This window comes from Notolepis coatsorum (assembly GCF_963971535.1).
Source record: "Notolepis coatsorum genome assembly, chromosome: 1".
In the NCBI taxonomy this organism is placed as follows: Eukaryota; Metazoa; Chordata; class Actinopteri; order Aulopiformes; family Paralepididae; genus Notolepis; species Notolepis coatsorum.
Window position 1 is genome coordinate 303,668,986 of NC_140165.1, and position 20,555 is coordinate 303,689,540.

The 20,555-nt window shown below is 42.6% G+C and overlaps 1 protein-coding gene across 3 annotated transcripts in view; it reads left to right on the forward strand.

The window, feature by feature from the left end:
- The window catches only part of samd4b (sterile alpha motif domain containing 4B), a 28,877-nt gene extending 10,141 nt beyond the window's left edge, over positions 1-18,736 (forward strand). For all 3 annotated transcript variants that reach the window (XM_084319263.1, XM_084319265.1, XM_084319264.1), the window contains exons 8-13: positions 1,689-1,774; positions 2,057-2,172; positions 3,476-3,680; positions 4,455-4,581; positions 12,714-12,797; positions 15,490-18,736. In XM_084319263.1, the coding sequence (XP_084175389.1) occupies positions 1,689-1,774; positions 2,057-2,172; positions 3,476-3,680; positions 4,455-4,581; positions 12,714-12,797; positions 15,490-15,518 (647 nt within the window). In that variant the 3' untranslated portion in view covers positions 15,519-18,736. The remainder of the gene's footprint in view (positions 1-1,688; positions 1,775-2,056; positions 2,173-3,475; positions 3,681-4,454; positions 4,582-12,713; positions 12,798-15,489) is intronic.
- Positions 18,737-20,555: the final 1,819 nt, after the last annotated feature.

Below are 20,555 nucleotides of genomic sequence, written 5' to 3' on the forward strand. Positions count from 1 at the left end.
GTTATCGGAGCTATCAATAACGTTATCGAGTTTATCTGGATGACGTCATAATTGCTGATATCGGCCCGATAATTATCGGCCCGATAATTATCGTGCATCCCTAATGATAATACACAAGGCAGGGCTGAACAGTGCGCGATATATGTTGCACGTGCTACAGCAACATCGATCTGTGCGATGAATAGATTTACTTCAGTAGCACTGGTGCGATAGGCATTCGGTTCATATCGATACTCTTGTTTTGAAAATCCTGCGGCGGGTCTCATTTCCGCCCCAAGCGCAGCTCCAGTCATAATATCTATGGCTCCGGCAGCTAGCAACGTTCGGTTCATATCGATACTCTTATTTTCAAGATCCAGTGGCAACTCGGCTAGTCATATCCGCCCAGTCCATGCTAATGTCTGCTGGCATTAAAGGGGAACTATTTTACTATTTCTTTCACTATTTGGGCACTTTTACACAATTCCTGTGAGTCTATGGAACACCTCTGTAAGTTTTAATTTTTTTTTAATTCATTGTTTTGTATTTCTAATCAAGTACTCAAAAACAGCATTTTTCGACCTCAAGATCTTAAGCCGTTTTGAGGCTGGGCTCCAACCACTGTGTGGCCTGGTGCCAACTGCCACATCAACTGCCACATTATTATGCAGCTGAGAAATCTCTGACATCACAGATATGCACATTTTCAGATGACTCAATTCAGTGAGGGTGAATATTGTGAGAGGAGAATTGGAAGAATGCGCCAATATGAGAATTAGAGACATAGATCCTATTAATATAAGTCCACATAGCTAGGAAACTATGCTAAACACTGAAAAAGGCCATTTATAAGATAGTTCCCCTTTAAAGCAGAGCAGGGCTACACAGCAGTGCGCCTATTTTGCGACCTGAAATAAGTCTGGTGTTTTTTTTCTTAACAACGGGTCAAATGCATCTAACATGCTTTGCATCGCCGCCATTCCTTTATGCCCACATCGCCCGAAATTAACTTTACGTTAGCGTAAGCTAACAAGCTAATCCTGATCAGAGGCAGAGCCATAGAGAACAGCAGAAAGTGTGGACTGGGGAAAGGGGTGTAAAAAGTACCCAGAAACAAATTATACTTAAGTGAAAGTATGGGTACCGTCTCAAAATCTGACTCAAGTAAAAGTCAAAGTATCTGGCTAAAAACACACTTGAGTAAAAGTAAAAAAGTCCTACTTTTAAATGTACTTAAGTACTAAAAAGTAAAAGTAATTTTTTTTAAAGGGATAGACCAGGGGTCTCAAACTCATTCCATCGTGGGCCAAGTTTTCATTTGAACTATACATTGCACCAGGTGAGTTTGTTGAAGAGGTGAGCCAATTAGTGAAATCATCAGCTGGTGTTTAGGCAAGGCTGGAATGAAACCAAGCACACTCTGCCCACAATGGAATGTGTTCTGCGATAGACAATGCTGAAATGAAAGAACAGAGGACACTTTTTTTGCATTAAAATTATTTAATGCACTTCTCCATTGAAGGTAAACTAACATGGACGGCATTCACATCACAGCATGAATAATATCACAATATTAAAAACAGAATGGTGTATCCTGAATAATATCACAATATTAACCACAGCATACTGGATTATCCTGAATAATATCACAATATTAACGTAGTGTTACAGTGTGCACCCAGCACCCTAACCCTGACCATGTGTTACAGTGTGCACCCAGCTGCTGGTGTCGAGGCCGGATGAGGAAAACATCAGCTGTTACCTGCAGCTCATCGAGAAGTGTCTGACACACGAGGTGAGAACCTGGAATCCAAAGTTAATTAGTCGTGCAGAGTAAGATAACTTGTTTGCAGAGTAAGATAACTTGTGTGCAGACGAGTAAGAACTTGTATGTGTAATTTTGTCGGTACAGTGCAGCACAGCGCGCTACATTTATTAAATGTCTTTTGGTGGAAATCATTCTTAACAATTCCTGTGATTCAGAAGAGCATGTTCTTTCCTAAGAAGGGAGTTCGACACCCTTCTGTGATTGTCGAGGTGTTGATCACTCTGTCTGCCGCTGTCTCCGTGCACCAAGGCTTTCACCGAGACCCAGAGGAAGCGGCTGGTGTCCTGGAAGCAGCAGGTGCTCAAACTGCTCCGCCTGTTCCCTCGGAAGGCCATGCTGGACATGCCTGTGTACCGACAGAAAGGGTGAGATAATCTTCTCGTGTGTGTGTGTCCGTTTGTTGTTTATTGTATATGGTTGCTTTGTTTGTCATCCCTTTATGCTGTGGAGCAGACGGAGAGTAAGAATTGCATTGCATTTGTACTTGTTGCATAATGGCAAATGAATCTCTCGCTCTCTTCAACTGACGAGATGTTGCATCTCCTTGACCCTTCTCCTGCTAGCGTTCCAGAGGTGGTCCGTCTCTCTACTCCGTCTTTCTCTCGTTTAACCGTCTCTCAGACTTTCTCCGTCTCCTGTTCTCTTGGCTCTATTGACGAGTTAAGAGAACTGGATTCCATCGCGGAGTCCGAGGGTTAAGTCACAACCCCGTCCAAACGAATTATTGCAAGTTGGCATTGTGTGTTTTCGAAGGGATCAACCGAAAGCTCAGTCTCTCCACAAAGGCCGGTGGGGTGAAAACACAAGCCGCTGCTGAAATACAGAATAAAATGACCCTTTTCACTCCGATGTCTCCTTTCAAACCCTCCGGCCGAGATGTTCTTCTCTGTGGATGTCTGGGAAAGCTTGTCGGAACGCTCTGTGCTGCTGTTAACCTGTCGCGGGTCAAGGTGCTGATCTTATTGGAGACCAGTGGTGGCGGCACAGAGCGTTTGTCGACCGGAGAAAGGAGACTTTAGAGAGAAAACGGGTCATTTTATACTGTATTCCGGTTAGGACGAGTTATTGACTCAACCCTCAGAATCTGCGGCGGTTCGTTATTCTCTCTACCTCCTCATCAATGGCTCTTTTAGGAATGAATGAATGAATGATCGTTGCATTTATATAACACTTTTATAGACTCAAAGCGCTCCCCACAATGTAGGAGACGGGTATTGATACCGGCCAATTAAGGGAGGGAGGGATGATTAGGTGGCCTTGATGTCCGAGACCTGATTGGGAATTTGGTTAGGAATGTCGGGGAACCCCCTACTCGTTGTGATAGGTGCCCTGGGTTCTGTAGCTATGCTGCTGCTCTACCCATGTAGCCACACTGCTGCTCTACCCATGTAGCCACACTGCTCTACCCATGTAGCCACACTGCTGCTCTACCCATGTAGCCACACTGCTCTACCCATGTAGCTATGCTGCTGCTCTACCCATGTAGCTATGCTGCTGCTCTACCCATGTAGCCACGCTGCTCTACCCATGTAGCCACGCTGCTCTACCCATGTAGCCACACTGCTGCTCTACCCATGTAGCTATGCTGCTCTGGCCACGCTGCTCTACCCATGTAGCCACGCCGCTCTACCCAGTGTCTTGATTCACTTTCTCTTCTCCCCTCTCCAGCTGGACGTACGGGTCCAACTCCCTCCCCACAGCGGGCTCTGTGAGCGGAGGTCTGGGGCGCCGGGCCCAGAGGCCGTTCCAGATGGCCCCCCCTCCCCGCGGGCTCCCAGCCGGGCGCATGGGTCTCTTGAGCCCAGGGGGCATCGGGGCGGCGTCTCCGCGCCACACGCTCACCAGCCCCGCGCTGGGCGGCCAGGGCCGACAGGTCAGTAGACAGTAGTCCTCCTGGCGTTGGATAGTTATTAAAGGACAGTGCCGCAATTCTTTGACATATCAGTCCCGTGTTATTCTTGCCCAGATAGGAATTGATACCTTGATGGTTTTCCATTGTTGAGATGTTTGCCATCCATTTTTAAGTAGCATCCAGCGTAAAGTCCTGGTGTCTGAAAACCTGTTGTCTGGACCCTAAACTATTACCCACGATGAAATATTTATTCATTAATCTTGCATCAGACGTGGGAGTCTGTATTTGGGAGTTTCTCATTGGTATTTACATCAAACGCCGTGATTTCTTTATTGCACTGTGTCAGTGATCCTCCGGGGGTTTGGTGGTAATGTGCCTGAAGTGTGCTTTCCAGGAGGCATCAATTACACACTCGACGGAAGATTTAGCAATTCATCCTTCGTTCGCATTTTTTTGCGCAGTGGAGAATTTCCAGAAAGGTGGCTGTTGGTGTTTTGTGTGCCGAGCTTCGACTCGTCGGCCCGATCCAATCTGTCTTATGGTATTGATCTACGTGATAATATGCCCAAGGAACGAACGGCTCCTTAGCGAAAGTGTGTTCTAATGGGAAAAACAAGCGAAACAAGAGGCTCCGTCAGTTTAATCAATGTGCACGATTCGACACAAGGGGGTTCGCCATTTTGTTATGATCCGGCTCATTGACTCACCGTAGCTGCAAGACTTTTCCGTCTAATGACTTTGCCGGAAAGATAAAGGCAGAGAAAGTGTCCCTAAAGATGAGTGTCTTCCGTGTAGAACCTGTGGTTTGCTAACCCCGGAGGCAGCAACAGCATGCCGAGTCAGAGCCGCAGCTCGGTGCAGAGGACCCACTCCCTGCCGGTCCACACGTCCCCTCAGACCATGCTCCTGTTCCAGCAGCAAGGTACACATTGACCTTTTTTTTCTTCTTTTAAATCTACACTGTGTAAAATTTTACACTTTTTACTGTACACATACTGTATATTTCTGTATATATTTGACTGTACATTTAATATTTTAGAATGTACGTAATTTTCGCACTATAAGCCGCACCTGAATATAAGCCGCAGCAGCTAAATTGAATGATGTGTATACATATATAAGCCGCACTGGACTATAAGCCGCAGGTGTTTTAATGTTTAATTACCATATGTAATTAGCATTGGGACACAATACTGTCGGACAAATAACAAGAATTAACTCATTTACAAGTTGTATTAAGTTTAGCAAATAAGGGAACAGATAAATAACATTTCAATGCAGTCAAAAAAGCAATATTTTCGGGTTTGGTCACGTCGAGTCACATACAAGCCGCACCGTTATATAAGCCGCAGGGTTGAAAAATGGGGAAAAAAGGCGCGGCTTATAGTCCGAAAATTACGGTATATACATAACATAGAAATGTATATCCCGGACCGTATTCTTATTCATGACTTTTGTTTTTGACTTACCTAAATGTTTACTGTTTACTGTGAGCGATCTGTAGTGCCGAATTTCCCTCCGGATAAATAAAGTATTTCTATTCTATTCTATTCTATATACACAGGTGACTTACTTGACTTAATCCTCTTTACCCCCATTGGGGGGCATAGGGCGTCCACCAGAGCTCTCCGTCTCACTCTCTTCTGGGCCAGGGCCTTTGCTTCTCACTCCTATGTTCTATATACACAGGTGCATCTCAATAAATTAGAATATTGAGGAAATATATGGGTTGCCTTCACGCAACGCCGCGTTGATTCATGCAAAAGGAGCCCCGAGCGAACTATCGAGTGCATATACTTTTCAGTAGGCCGGCATTTATGTAATATATATATATATATATATATATATATTTTTTTTTTATTGGGCTTGTTATTATAAAAAAAATTATCATATACTGAATTTTGGGTTTTCATTAGCTGTAAGCCGTAATCATCAAAATGTACACACTCTGTGTAATGAATCTATATGATTTTCACTTTTTGAATTTAATTACTGAAATAAATAAAATTCTCAATATTCTAATTTATTGAGATGCACCTGTATATTTATATTATATATATTATAATTTTTTCTTTATAATCTTTTTCTTTTATCCAAAGCGCTTTACAATTTATGCCTCACATTCACACACATCGGGCTGACAGTGGCTCAGGAGGTAGAACAGTCGTCTCGTAGTCAGTTCGATTCCCGCTCCACCCGGGCAGCGTGTCGAAGTGTCCTTGAGCAAGACACTTGACCCCCAATTCCTCCTGAATGTGCAGGTTGGCGCCTTGCTTGATCGCCTCTGCCGTCGGTGTGTGAATGGGTGAATGTGAGGAACAAAATTGTAAAGTGCATCGGATAAAAGCTGCTATAGAAATGCACCATTTAACATTCAAACTGGGAACCTTCCGATTACCAGGCGACTGCTCTACCTCCTGAGCCACTGTTGCCACTTACATGGTTGCAAATGGCCTTCCAGACACAAATCACCCAGATTGCATTAGAATAACCACACACACACACACACACACACACACACACACACACACACACACACACACACACACACACACACACAAGAGCCACAACACACAATCTTTCACATTTCCCTCTCTCTTGGCATTATATTAAGCTTAAGTGTATTTTTATTTATTTTCTACCCAGGGACAATGCACATCAATCAAACACTTTCCCACATCAATGTAACTGCGGCGGAGTTGGCTAATGAGCTAGTTTTCATATTAACTTTCCTTCAACCTTCATTTAATCTGGATAAATCGTCGAGGGCGAGCCCTCAGTTACAGCGGTGTTGAGTACAGCAGTTAAAACGGATACAGAGAGAAGAGAAGTCAAACGAGAAGAAGCAATTCGATACACGGCAACACGATAAATGCAATGTCATGTGACGAGTCAAACGAAACAATTACAGACTAGGGTGAAACGGTTATATTAGATTAGATTCAAATGTATTGTCATTATACTGCACAAGTACAGTACAACGGAAGGACGTTTGGTATCCAAACCAGGGTGCAAATGTAGCAGTAAAGTGCAACAGCAATGTAGATGTGATTAAACTGGGTATATATACATATTTTTCTTTTTTTAAGAGTGTAGTGCTAATCAGATGTATGTACAGAGTTGTAGTATAATATGTACAGTGATACAGGTATAAAGACGACGCTTAGTGATGAATTAAACCGTCCCAACGGATGCTAACGTATTGAGTTTTAAAATGCATTGCAAGATGTTCTGTTCATCCGGAGCACGGCAGCTAAAAGCAGATTTCCCCAGTTCGCACGCAAAAACCCTAAGGGACTCGAATCATAAGCCAATCATCGGAGCAAAGTTATGAAGTGGTACACAAGGTGGAACATCTCCCAACTGTTGCAGTTATATAGATACAAGCGCCAATGTGTATCACGTCGCTCTCTCTCTCTCCGCCCCCCGCTCTACAGCTCTATTCAGACTGCGGGAGCTGGGCTAATGCAATCATTAACAGAGCATCGATTCTCCCGCGTCTGTCACTGCTACAGATTGCATGTGCCCACTGCCCACGCCAATACAAATTACAGGCTCCTTTACCGACAGTTAAAAGGCAGTAAAATTGAGTACCTCGGACTGAGTCTATATTTGACGTTTTCCGGGGGAACGGATGTTTTCAACCTCTTATTATCTAAAGATTTATCGAAAAATGCTAAGTTAGAGTGTATTGTTTATATTCGTAGTTCAACACTGTAGATGCTTGAGTGCTTTCTGGTGATATTTCACATTCACACTCCCGTGTGATTTGGATTGATTTTTACAACTGCTGATATACATGGGCTGTCCAAAAGGTTTCACAAACTGACTTATAGGGTTCTTCACCGAAAAGGGTTCAATTAACCTCCAGGTAAAACATGCAATTGGGATCCCAAGTTTCTTGGCATTTCTAGGCAGGAGGGTATTATTGTGATTTTTTTTTTTTTTTTTTTTTTTTATAAATCAGCATGGAGCTCATTGTGTCTGGCATTATGACCATTTCTTAGTGAAAAATTGTTTTCGATCGCATCACGGGTGCACATGTACACAGCTCGTTTATAATTACCTTGCTGGATTGTCATCGATTTTATTTTGTCATTGGGAAAAAAACACATTTGAATATACCACGTGTGATTCTATTTTTGCTTCAGGACATTCAGCGTTCTATGAATTAGTTTGCTGTGCCATTTGAAACCATAAATGTTCATCATATTATATTTGATTTGTGCATCTTAACAGTCAAATCCATGTGCATATTAAGTTCAGTCTCAGGACATCCTGTCCAAGTAGGTCTGATCTCTTATCTACACTATTTCATATTGATACTTTCATACTGAAAGATTGACATTTTAGACTGAAAAGTATGAAAGATTGACATTTTAGACATGAGACTGAAAGGGGGCGACAGTGGTTCGGGTGGTAAAACAGCTGTCTGGTAATCCGGAGGTTCCCGGTTCGATTCCCGCTCCTCCCGGGCAGTGTGTCGAAGTGTCTTTGAGCAAGACACTTAACCCCTAACTGCTCCCGACGAGCAGGTCGGCACCTTGCATGGTTGCCTCCGCCGTCTGTGTGAGTGAATGGGTCAAATGTGAGGAACAAATTGTAAAGCGCTTTGGATAAAAGCTGCTATATAAATGCAGCCATTTACTGAAAAGTATGAAAGATTGACATTTTAGACACAAGACATTTTAGACATGAGACTGAAAAGTATGAAAGATTGACATTTTAGACATGATGATAAACTTTGATGTTGGTCGGGGTCAAAACAGTTCTAGACTTAAACGGCATGTATTTAGTCTCCATGACTCTGACCTAACACGAGGCATGACATCAACACCAGCCTATCTATAGTAAACGTGAATATTAGCTACCTAATGTTGTTTTAACAACATACCTGAATTTAATACCAATACATGCACACAATTGGTGAGTTTTAAAGAGGCTTTTAAATCAAATAAAATCAAATAAATTATTCTTTTTATATTTCCCCATTACCGTTAGTATCACATATAGCTGGCGGTGTGTGTAGAATGTATGCATTGATTGATTAATTGATTTTATTGTGGATTTGAGACATGATCCAAGGGATAAAAACATGATAAAATGCAAGCACTTATTTCTATCATGGTCCCTGGTATGAATAGACAGGACATACATCAACATAAAACATCATCATAAAACATTAAGATACAATATGCATATACAGTTGAAGATAAAAAGAATAATAAATATGCTGCCGCCCTCTCTTTCCTATACCGATCGTACAGACTTTTTGAAGCCAGTTAACCTAGGGGCCTGCAGAGTTCCAAAAAAGGGAGTTGAGCTTTCCGGCAGTTTCTCTCTTTCTTGGACTACATGACATGCTTATGAAACCCTCTTCCTGCCCTTTTTGACATCCTGCTAGGTTTCGAGGAGAGGTACTCGGAAAGGTCCTTAGCCACTAGCTCATTCCCCTCCTCCTCCTTTTAAAGGGATGAAAACCTCTCTTAACACTTTGAGTGCCAGCAGGGGGTGCACGATTTAGCGCTTGAGTGCCAGCGCTCTATTCAATGAGAGGGCGAGCACATTTGCGAACGCATAAACTATATCTTAAATTATGGCTATGTGTCTAATACGCCTGTCGCTTATCAATGACTTGCTTGCAGTCAACATTGTCGAAACGGATTGTTTTTTCATCGGTACATTTCCGTTTTATACCATTTCGAAAAACGCTTGTTTTTGAAAATGTTCAGAAAAAAAGGAGATTCTGCAGGAATCGCCCTTTACTGGAATACACAAAAAACATTGTCACTTCTCGGCCTATTTATGAATAGTTTTCAAATAAACGCTAGATTATCGATAGTATATGTGTACTTATGCACGCTGAGAAGCGGGCTGAAAAATCGATTATCTTATTTCCTGATCAACACACACACACACACACACACATATATAGGGCCCACGTTGATATATCTGTGAAAAAAGCTCTGATTACCCCAAGACTGGTAAAATAGATTCCTTACCTCAGATCAGATGTTATCCAAAAAGATTATTCCAATTCATGATCGCCATTCCAAATATCGATCGCGTTTATTGATCCAACGCTGGGTGCTCGAAACACATATTCCACGCTGTTCTGAGGGACCACAAAGACTGCAATCGGCTCTGATTACATGTCTGTAGGGCTGTCCCTGACTAAGGATTTGGATGGTCGACTATGATTGGCCAAAATTTGCCGTTAGTTGACTATTGGTAGACTAAAAAAATAAATAAAATAAAAAGGATAATATTTTTATTATTTATATATATATATTTTTTTATCATTCCATTTGGGCTGTGGGGGGTGCTTAATGTCTGAAGGAGTCAACTGAAGGCTTCTTGTCCTCTGCAAAAGCATGCAATTGGTCCACTGATGGATACATCTTGTTGATATTTGTCTAGTCTAGTGTGTTCATTAGATGGGTGAAATCCTCTTTCAGTGCCTCTGTGCCTGTTTTCATAGGCATTTAGCCTCTGGTATGCGTGCCATTAGCATTAGCCACGCTTCTAGGCCTCTTTTCTTTTGGAAAGAATGATACAATTTTTTAATTTTTTTATATATATTCAACTAAGAGGTTGGCCAGTCGACCGATTAGTCGACTAATCGACTAATAGGGGTCAGCCCTACATACCTGACAAGTAAAATGTGGATTCCGGATTTTCTTTTCCCCATGCGTTTTCATTCAGTCCAATCCAATGGGTGCATTATCATCCGGGAGACGATAGGGGGCGGTATTTTCCCTGTTCGAGCTCAGAGAGAGTCCCAGTGGTAACGTGAGGCTAGATTGATGACAAATGAATGGAAATCGCTAATAAAAAAAATAACGATTAATAACGAGATTTCTCGTCGTTGGCACTGAACGGTTGGCATGCAATAACGAGAATTCTCGTCGTTGGCACTCAAAGTGTTAAAGAAACCCAATTTGGATCCCTTTGTTTTCAGCACATTTATTGTTTCGCTATCATTAGTCCAGTAAAACGCTCGACAGAAAGCTTTTTAATCAAACTGACTTGGGTTGTAATTCAAACCGTCATGGGGAAAGGACAAACCACCTGAGCTGGATAGGGTTGAAAGTGAAACAAATATATATAGAACTAGAAGGGCACTTGGAGAGATACCTACACCCCTGCAGGCACGCAAAGCCCTATCTTAACATCAGCTATGAACATTTGTTATTAGGATAGGGCTATATTTCATTCCTGCCCTAGAGCAGGACACCTCACTAGAATTTGCCCAACCTAGCTATCTTGTTGTAACTAAGATTTGCTGAAAGAAAATAATAGATTTTGTGCATTTGATATCACTAGACTTCTCAACTTTTAATAACGTAGGCATTTCCTAATTAGAAGATGATGGAGGACAGTTGGCCCATGTAGCGAACATTGAATACTTAACCTACAAACCTTCACTGTGATCCGGTCTCTCTTTCGGCCCGTGCATGAAATATCGGAGCCCTTGCTCAGTTTCTGATACATACGCTCAGGTGCTCCATCAAGTGAGGGAGAGAGCGGCAACCTGTGTACTATCGCCCTCTTGTGTTCAAAAGGTGTAACTTTATATTGTATCTAATATTTCAATGTACAATCTTAGAGAATTCAGCCTGTTTAATCCAAATCGGAACTGTAGTGCGAAGTTCATCCAAATTGGATTAGAACTGTAGTGCGAAGTTCATCCAAATCGGATTAGAAATGTAGAAGTTATGACTGGTGCAGACAGACAGAACCATGTGAGTGATTGCAATACCCCCGCCAGCGCCTTGTGCTGCGCGGGTGTGATAAAAAGAGATTAATGATATAATTGAATCATTATAGACATGAACATGATTTATCACGCCATAATTTCACACATGCTCACTTTACAGTGCAAAATATGATGACACCTTTTCTCCATTCTATTAAAACTTAAATGTACTTTGTTCAGCTGCCAACATTTTTATTTTGCTTGGAACGTATGCTATTTTGTGTTGTTTCTGTTTCCTTTTTACTTTGCTCTCATATCCCCCAATTTTGTCATTATGCCAATTCCGTTCCTGGTCATTGCACTGCTCTACTGTCGGTCTGGGGAGGGTGTAGACGACCACATGCTGCCCTACTGTCGGTCTGGGGAGGGTGTAGACGACCACATGCTGCCCTACTGTCGGTCTGGGGAGGGTGTAGACGACCACATGCTACCCTACTGTCGGTCTGGGGAGTGTGTAGACGACCACATGCTGCCCTACTGTCGGTCTGGGGAGGGTGTAGCCGACCACACGCCTCCTCCGATACATGTGGAGTCACCTGACAGCGAGGAGTTTCACTGGGAGAGCGTAACGCACGCAGAGGTTCACGCTATCTCCCCCAGACCCCTCCCTGTTGAACAGGCGCCCCGACTATTGCGACTACAGAAGGTTAACCCTTTCACTACCACACTACAGACGGTTAACTGTCTCTAGTGTGGTAGTGAAAGGTTAACCTTCTGTGGTGTGGTAGTGAAACGGTTAACATTAGAAGCCACTTTCAAATTGCCAAGACTGTGCACATGGGTGTGCAGGTGTGTGAAGACTTGAACTGAGGCAGATATTAATCAAGTCTATTTGCCTCGGAAAAATTGCTTTTAAATGCACACAGATGGAGGCATTTTCATATATTAAATGACCAAAGATCGAGGTAATTAAAATCCACAAAAGTAATTGAATTCTGCGTCAACTTTGGCATTCGCAAATTGGTGATCCCAGATGTGTTTGTCCAATTGCCCAACAAACACACACACACACATTTAAATCCGCAAAAGTAATGCAATTCTGCATCAGCCTTGGCATTCGTCCACTGCCGTTCCCCGATGTGTTCGTCCAATTGCCCAACAAACACACACACACACACACACACACACACACACACACACACACACACACACACACACACACACACACACATACACACACACACACATACACACACACCCCTACACACACACCTACACGCACACACACACAGCACAAAACACGTGTTGCACAGCAACACCTGTAACATCCTAACCAAGTGCTTTATTTCTTCCAGAATGCCAAGTTCCAGGTGCAGACCTGGAGATCAACCCCACGCTGGAGTCACTGTGCCTCAGTATGACAGAGCATGCCTTAGGGGGTGAGTGTCACTCCCACACACACACTCAGACTCACATTCACACTCTCACACACACACGCACACACACACGCACGCACGCACGCACGCACGCACACGCACAGGATTCATCCTCCTGAGCAAAGGAACTGGGCAGAGGAAAAAACGACATTCCAGCAAACATCAGGCAGAGTTCAGGCATTACAACCTGATGCCAATTTGCTTTTCGTTCAACCCAAATGTTGATTCTCACATTGGAAGACTTTGCCAGTGACTTTGGAGACTTTGAAGGTGCTGTTTGAAGTGTGTTTACTGTATTTCTTTCATCTTATCTTAATACTGCAGTTGAAACAACATTGGTCTGAAGACTGTTGTGTGACAGCCAATAGACTGCCAACAGATGTTTGCTGGGATGGTTTGCGTGGTTCACACGCAGATATTCTTTTTTGTGCGATGGATTCACAAATACCACACAAGTCTTATTTTAACTATTGCCAATCAGCTGGCGACCAAATTATCAGCATGAAAACAGACAACACAGCAAATAGTTGCTGTTCTTAACACATTAACTGCCACGCAGTTTGCCCCTCTCATACCACTCTCTGCCACCACTCTAAGCCTATGGAGATGTTCACCTTCTTTGCAGGGCTATAACTTTTTAAATTGTATTGCTAAATTGACATTACTATGGCCCATTCAACATCGATTATCTATCGTTCAGGATGTAGGAACGTTATACTTTTTCATTCATAGATTCATACGAAAATACCGTCTAGAATATATGTTTTTATCATTTTCTGCAGTAATTCCTAGAACGTGAGTTATAGGCATAAACGCATATATAGATTATCAACTGCCGTTTGTTGCCGATACACGCTATATTAAAAATGTCAACTGTACATGATCCTAAACGTTATGACTCATCATGCACGGATGAACGGGGGGGGGGGGTTCGTTTATAATTCCGTGATCATCAGTAAATGCTTTATGTAGTATGGGTGATATATTGATCAGAGCAGTTTGCATTAATAATAATAAACAATCACGCTGAAAGTAACGTTACTGTCCTCTTACCGTTTGCCGATGAGACTGGAGGAAAAAGATCCCACTTATTTGACGGCGATCTACTAGATCCATGTCCGGTTTGTATGGCGAAATAAACGCCTAAATCATATCGATTATTGAGTTATGGCAGCGATCCATATACACGGATGTGTGTCTAGAGTCCCGCAACAATATGTGCCTGCCCGACGCATTTCCCAGATACAATTTACCATATTCACACGGTGGCCATTTGCTCTTATGTCATGCTCGGGTTGGGATATCTTTCCACCCTCATTTAGCTCTGATCGGGTTGGGATTCCTTTGGGTGGAAAGGAATCCCAACCTGATCAGAGCAAAATGAGGGTGGAAAGGAATCCCAACCTGAGCATGACATAAGAGCAAAATGGTCACCGTGTGACTATGGTCAATAGAATGACCCACACAGGCTGAAATAGAGGTGAGTGGTTGGTACCATTGATGGAAAACATTAGCCATGGTGTTTGTTGGTGAAAGGTGAGAAGAGGTGAATGTTCCTTTCTGGAGTATGAATTGTCTCCATGTAGGCTCACCACCTCTGATTTCAAATCCTTAAAGTGATGATTAATGGGAATTAATCCCCAATTAATCCCCAATTAATCCCGAGCCCCAAATTATGGGAAAACAGGGTCCAGGTCTAAAAATACCGGAATTACCCTTTAAGTTTCTTCTAACCTGTGGCTCGGGAGGTAGAGCAGTCATCTGGCAATCCGGAGGTTCCCGGTTCGATTCCCTCTCCTCCCGGGCAGCGTGTCGATGTGTCCTTGAGCATGACACCTAACCCTTAATTGCTCCCGATGAGCAGGTTGGCACCTTGCATGGTTGCCTCCGCCGTCGATGTGTGAATGTGAGTGAATGGGTCAAATGTGAGTAACAAATTGTAAAGCGCTTTGGATAAAAGCGCTATATAAAAAAGCAGCCATTTACCATTCACTATCCCACTGGCTTACTACGTAAAGCCTGGAACACCCTGTCCATTCCCTGTAGAATCTAAGTATCTGGCTACATGTGTGCCAAGCATTTCTCCTGGCTCAGACTGTCACAGCACTAAAACTAAAGGAGGTTATCGCTGTCATCAAAAAATACCTTGCTGTGCAACTGGATTGCTCTGTGTCCACACTTGGCCTGGAAAGCTCCGCTATGTCTCTTGTGGCTATATTTTTTAAATGTGTGTCTACATTACTTTTGACCTACAAGGCTTATGTTCATAAATCGTGACTGGATTTAGAATGACTGATATCTGAATGAAAGTCTGGCCATCGACGGATTAGGCCTGGAAGATCCTGCGTCCTGGTAGTGATCAATTGACGTTACTTGCGTTCAAAGTGTGAAGTGTGACTTTGAGCTCACTGTCCCAGTTACATTTGGTCAGTTCTATCTAACTGTTGTGTAACTATACAGGTTTATTAGTAGTATTCTCGTTACAATGGAGTTCTTTCTCGTGTTGGGTTTGGCTAGAGTGAGAGCCGGAGGGGAGAAAGAAAATACCACGATACGATAACGCAGATACATATCAACATATTGCCCAGCCACGTGTTGCAGTATAATAAATATTGTAAGTGCACTTAACTATTGTAAGTGTACTTAACTATTGTAAGTGTACTTAAACTAATTTCTTTCCCCGTCTCCTCCTCAGATGGAATAGACCGAACATCAACAATATGAACAGCCGTGGGAAAAAGGAAGAAAGAAATACACACTTCACTTCAGTTGAGGCCTGTTCAGTTCCTCGTCACCCAGCACAAAGATAATACGCTTAAGAAAACAAAGCAGAATGGTCACTACAAAAAAAACGACAAAAACTAACTGTGTATATGTTCTCTGATATTTTTCTACTTTATTATATACAACTAAGTTTATTATAAATGGAATACAGATGATTATTATATTGCAGGAAAGAGAAGAGGTTAATTGTGCAAACTGATCCATGTCGACTACAGGACTGTGACGTGGCGGGCGTGCGTATAGGCTCCGTTTGCCGTGCTCCTTTGAGAGGAAAATGGCGGATCGGTGCTGTCTTAACGGGGTTCTGCCCTACATGTGTCTCCTCTTTTCCTCCCAGCAAAAAATAAATAAACAAATAAATGCAAAATGTGGTAGTGCTGCCTGGAGTAAGGCTACTTTCCCAAAAAACAACAACAACAACAAAAAACACTGACCGCCACAGCTCCTGTCCCATATAATGTACAGAGTTAAACGTTTCCCAACAAGGAGTAAGGCACTTGTATCTTCCACACACATACATCTCTGAAATTGGGCACTGAGCTATGATTGACACACTTCTACACTCACACAGAGCCTCGACCTGTAGCCAGGGCTTGATCCACAAAGACAACCACACACTTATCTAGCTGCAACCCAGCGCTCCATAGCCACTTGCTAGTGGGGCCTTGTGTTGGTTGGAGCCTTCCTTATTTCCTCATGTCCTCTCTCTCTCTCTCTCTCTCTGCCCTGCTCTCCAAATGCATTAGAGGAGAAGGCCCGTGTTGAGAGCGAATAGAATTTCCTCTCGTGTCACTTGTGACAGGCCCGAGTTTGTAGGACGGAAAGGTACCGGGGGAAAGGCTTGTAAATTCAAGCGTAGGCATACCCTTTGTCTTGGTTAATTTGTCAAACGCGGACATGGTGGAAAACGACTGTCCTACTCTCACCTCTGCGAAAGCCAAAGAGAAGGGCTGTGTGATTGTTAATTCTAGAATGATATTTGTAGGCAAATGCAACAGTCGTATAATAATTGTTTTAAAAAGAAAGAAAAAAAAACAACAATGGCAGTTTGAAGAATTTATGCCAGCTGCAATTTGTCTCCGTTGATATTTTGTGCCCTACGATAAATGATGATGAATCTCATTTTGCGCCGAGGAATCCCCCGCAGGGTTGAACAAGGGCTGGTGAGGTTTGTACTGCGTGGGAGCTGATGTGATATTGAATTGATAAAAAAAAGGGGAGAGAGAGCGAAGTGTCTGTTTTCAATTTTCAATTTAATGCTGAGTGAGGAAACTTAATGAAACCCATTTCAACCCTCTGGCCCCCTTATGATTGGCTCTGGAAAATGCAAATGAAGCTCCGTCTTGTAATGAATGCACCAGTACCCACCTCCTCATCCTCAACAGTGCCCTCTCCTCAAAAAAGGCCAGTGTGGAGATTTGATGAATCATACTTTTTTTTTCTCCTAAAAAGGTGCTTGGATATGTCCATACTTTTCCGTTTGGGTCTATATATGTTTCAGTCGAGGAAAAAAAAACACAAAAAAAAGAACTAACATTATCATGTGGTATCAGTGTTGAATCAAAAACTGTCTTATACAGCCTCTGTCTTGGAATGTGGTGGAGCGGAGGTGCATGTATGTGTAATATGGTCTTAACTCTTGGATCACCCTTGGTTGCATCATAAGGCAGGGATAACCATTTGCATTTTTATTTCTGCAGAGCCGTGGCTGGTCTGTTTAGTAAACATGGTTATTTACAAACATATGTTTTCCCACTTGTATTTTTTTTTTTTTTTTTTTTTACTCCCTTGATATTGAAGACTTATGCTTTTTTCTATAATTGCATGTTTTGTCACACTAATTCAGCACTGTTGTAGATAGAGGGCAGAATAGTCATGGTGGTCGGCGGAGCTCTGCATCACCTCCCCCAGAAGCTAGAGAGCGGAAATGTTTCTGCAACTAATGTTCTATGTTAATACCGCCTAAATGTCACTGTTTACATCTCTCTGGGATAGGCCCATATTTCATGTTATATGTGATGTCATGAATATTCCATTGTCTCACTAATGTAACACATTAAAGTACTGAAGTAGCCGCCTCACGAAGCGAGCTGGCTGGGCAGAAGCTTGACGACGGACGCCTTCTACCCCCCCCTCATCCATCTACTCTTATGTAATTAGGACTTGGTAGATATTTCAAGCGATTTAGCTGCCCGGGGGCCTGCGCTGCCTGCCTTTTCTTGATTGTGGAGTGACGAGACTAGTTTCCCTGGCCTTTGCGAGACAACTTACTATGCCACATCTTCACTGAACTGTTCATGTGGTGTCTGAACTGCACAGCCACGTTTTCTTCCCCTCTCGTGACCCTGGATAGTGTTCTAGTCGTGGTTTTCTTCAGAGCAGGCTCTTGGGATAGATCTGACTTGATGAATACATCAAAGATTCATGGCCACAAAGTCAAATTTGGTTAAAAATGTAAGACAAATTGAAGATTCAGTTATATGAAGCCTATTGGGTATACTGTATTTTGATTGCTCTTATGTTATATGGCTCAGATTTTCCTTTTCATAACCTCTCTGTAAAGGCTGGGATGCGAGTGAGACTTGTGGAAATACTGACGATAGAAAGCAACAAGGCTACACGCCAGCACATTTTTACAGGTGCCTGTGCATTGTGAAGGTGAAGCGGGTGATGGAAATGCTTATCTGAGCCATAGATGATGTGATTGTGTATATAACCGAACACTAATAACAGGCCAAGGAATATGTTTACTCCATGTTTACATTCCAGTGATGGACGAAATGGGTTAGAAAATGCACTTCATAAGTTGAGACTTGGGTATATTTTTTACATACCAAGCAGCTACTATGAGGTACAAAGCCTATGTTAAATGAAGACTCTTATACCAAGTGGTCCGTCAGATATTGTCAATATCCCTGCCAGGCTTAGTGAATAAAGCAGTCAGTCGTTGGCTATATTGCATCTGTCTTGTACAATTTATATTTAATTCTAATGACTCCCCAAACATTTTCTAATATTTTATGAATGAACATTTTGCATCCCATGCTTACACACTCTACTTTTTTACTGTCGCTCATTGTATGTTTGAATGGTCTGAACTGCAGCATTCATCAGATTGACAGTCCAAATAAAGGAGTTAAATTCTTTTGCTACTTGAATCACGAGTGTTGGGTTATTTTGTCTTATTTTCTCATTCACAAACTACACCTTGTAACGTACAGGAATAATGTTACAGTTCGTTGTTTGACCTTATTGTAAAACGGATTTGGCATACTTTTCACACTCACGCAGCTAATGATTGTGGTCAACTGAATGAATGAAAACTTTATTTAACAGATTGTAGAATGGGTACAATACACACACTTGGTTAATGGGGTGCAGACCAGAGAAAGACTTTCATCTTGTTTACGTCAGGGTCCCCCATTTTCAATTCAGTGACATTTATGACATAGGGACATACATGACATACAGGTAGTACTGTTACATTTGTGACATACGATATGCAAATATACCGTACTGTTACAGGAAATAAATACATATGATGAATGAATGAATGAATGAAAACTTTATTTAACAGATTGCAGAATGGGTACAATACAGTACGGCTCAATACATACAATTGTTAAGGGGATGCAGACCTGAGAAAGACGTTTGTCTTGTTTCCATCAGGGTCCCCCATTTTCAATTCATATAGACATATATGACATACATGACATACAGATAGTCAGTACTGCTACATCTATACATTTATGACATACCAGATTTGCAAATACAGTACTGTTTGTGATACAGAAGGAGTCAAGAAAAGGGAGTATATACATTTGACGTAGAAACTGTACATTGGAGGTTGGGTGGGGGGGGTTGGGTACATTGGGATATTGACAACCATACTGGGTAATTTACATTGGAGGTGGTTGGGGGGGGGGGGGCGGGGGGCACACTGTATAAACAAGTAACACTGTACATTGAGGGGGGGGGGGGAGGAGACACTGTACAAACAAACACAATTGTACATTGAACTATTGACAAAACCATACTAGGTAAATGACTGTACATTGGAGGGGGTTGGAATGATTGGGTTAGGATATTTACAGGGGCCAGTGTTGAATTGCAGTCTCCCGTAGGTGTCCCTTGAGAGAGGTTTTGAAAGTGGGTAGTGATCCACATTCCTTTACAGCTTTGGGTAGGGCGTTCCACATTGATGTGGCATAATTGCGAAACGTGTTTAGTCCCTTATTTGAGCCGAATCTGGGTTTGACATGATTTGTGGAGCTCCCTCTGGTGTTGTGATCGTGGTATTCACTGACCTTTGGGAAGTATTTTGACATGTACATGGGTACCTTGGTCGTGTAGTGTATCTTGTAGACCAGGCCCATTGCAAGTTGTTGTACTCTGTCGTCTACTCTAAGCCATCCTAGGTTGTCGAAGTGGGCAGGGGTGAGGTGGGTTCTAGGAGTAAGGTCAAGCAGTAGTCTGACCAGTTTGTTTTGAGATGTTTGTAATTTTGTTTTTAGCGCCTTTGAGGTGCTTTGGTACCATGAGGTGCAAGCATAGTCGTAGTACCCCTGAATGAGTGCTCCTGCCAGAGTCTTCAGGGTGTTCTTGTTTACCAGAGAGGAGATCCGGTACAAGAATCGAGTTTGTTGGTTGACTTTTTTTATTACATTGGATGCCATTTTGTCACAGGAGAGATTAGCCTCTAGGATGGACCCCAGGTAGGTAATTTCATCTTTCCTTGTGACAATATTGTCACCCACTGTAACTGAGAAGCCGTCGGTCTTGCTGAGTTTGTTATTTGAACCGAAGAGAATGGACTCTGTTTTGCCCATGTGTAATGATAGTTTGTTATCAGCGAGCCATATGCAGATTCTGCCTAGTTCCGAGCTGAGGGTTTTTTCAACCTGTAACTTGTTCTTGTCAGAGACCAGCAGGGCTGAGTCGTCCGCAAACAGGAACAAGTTGCAGTCACAAGCTGAC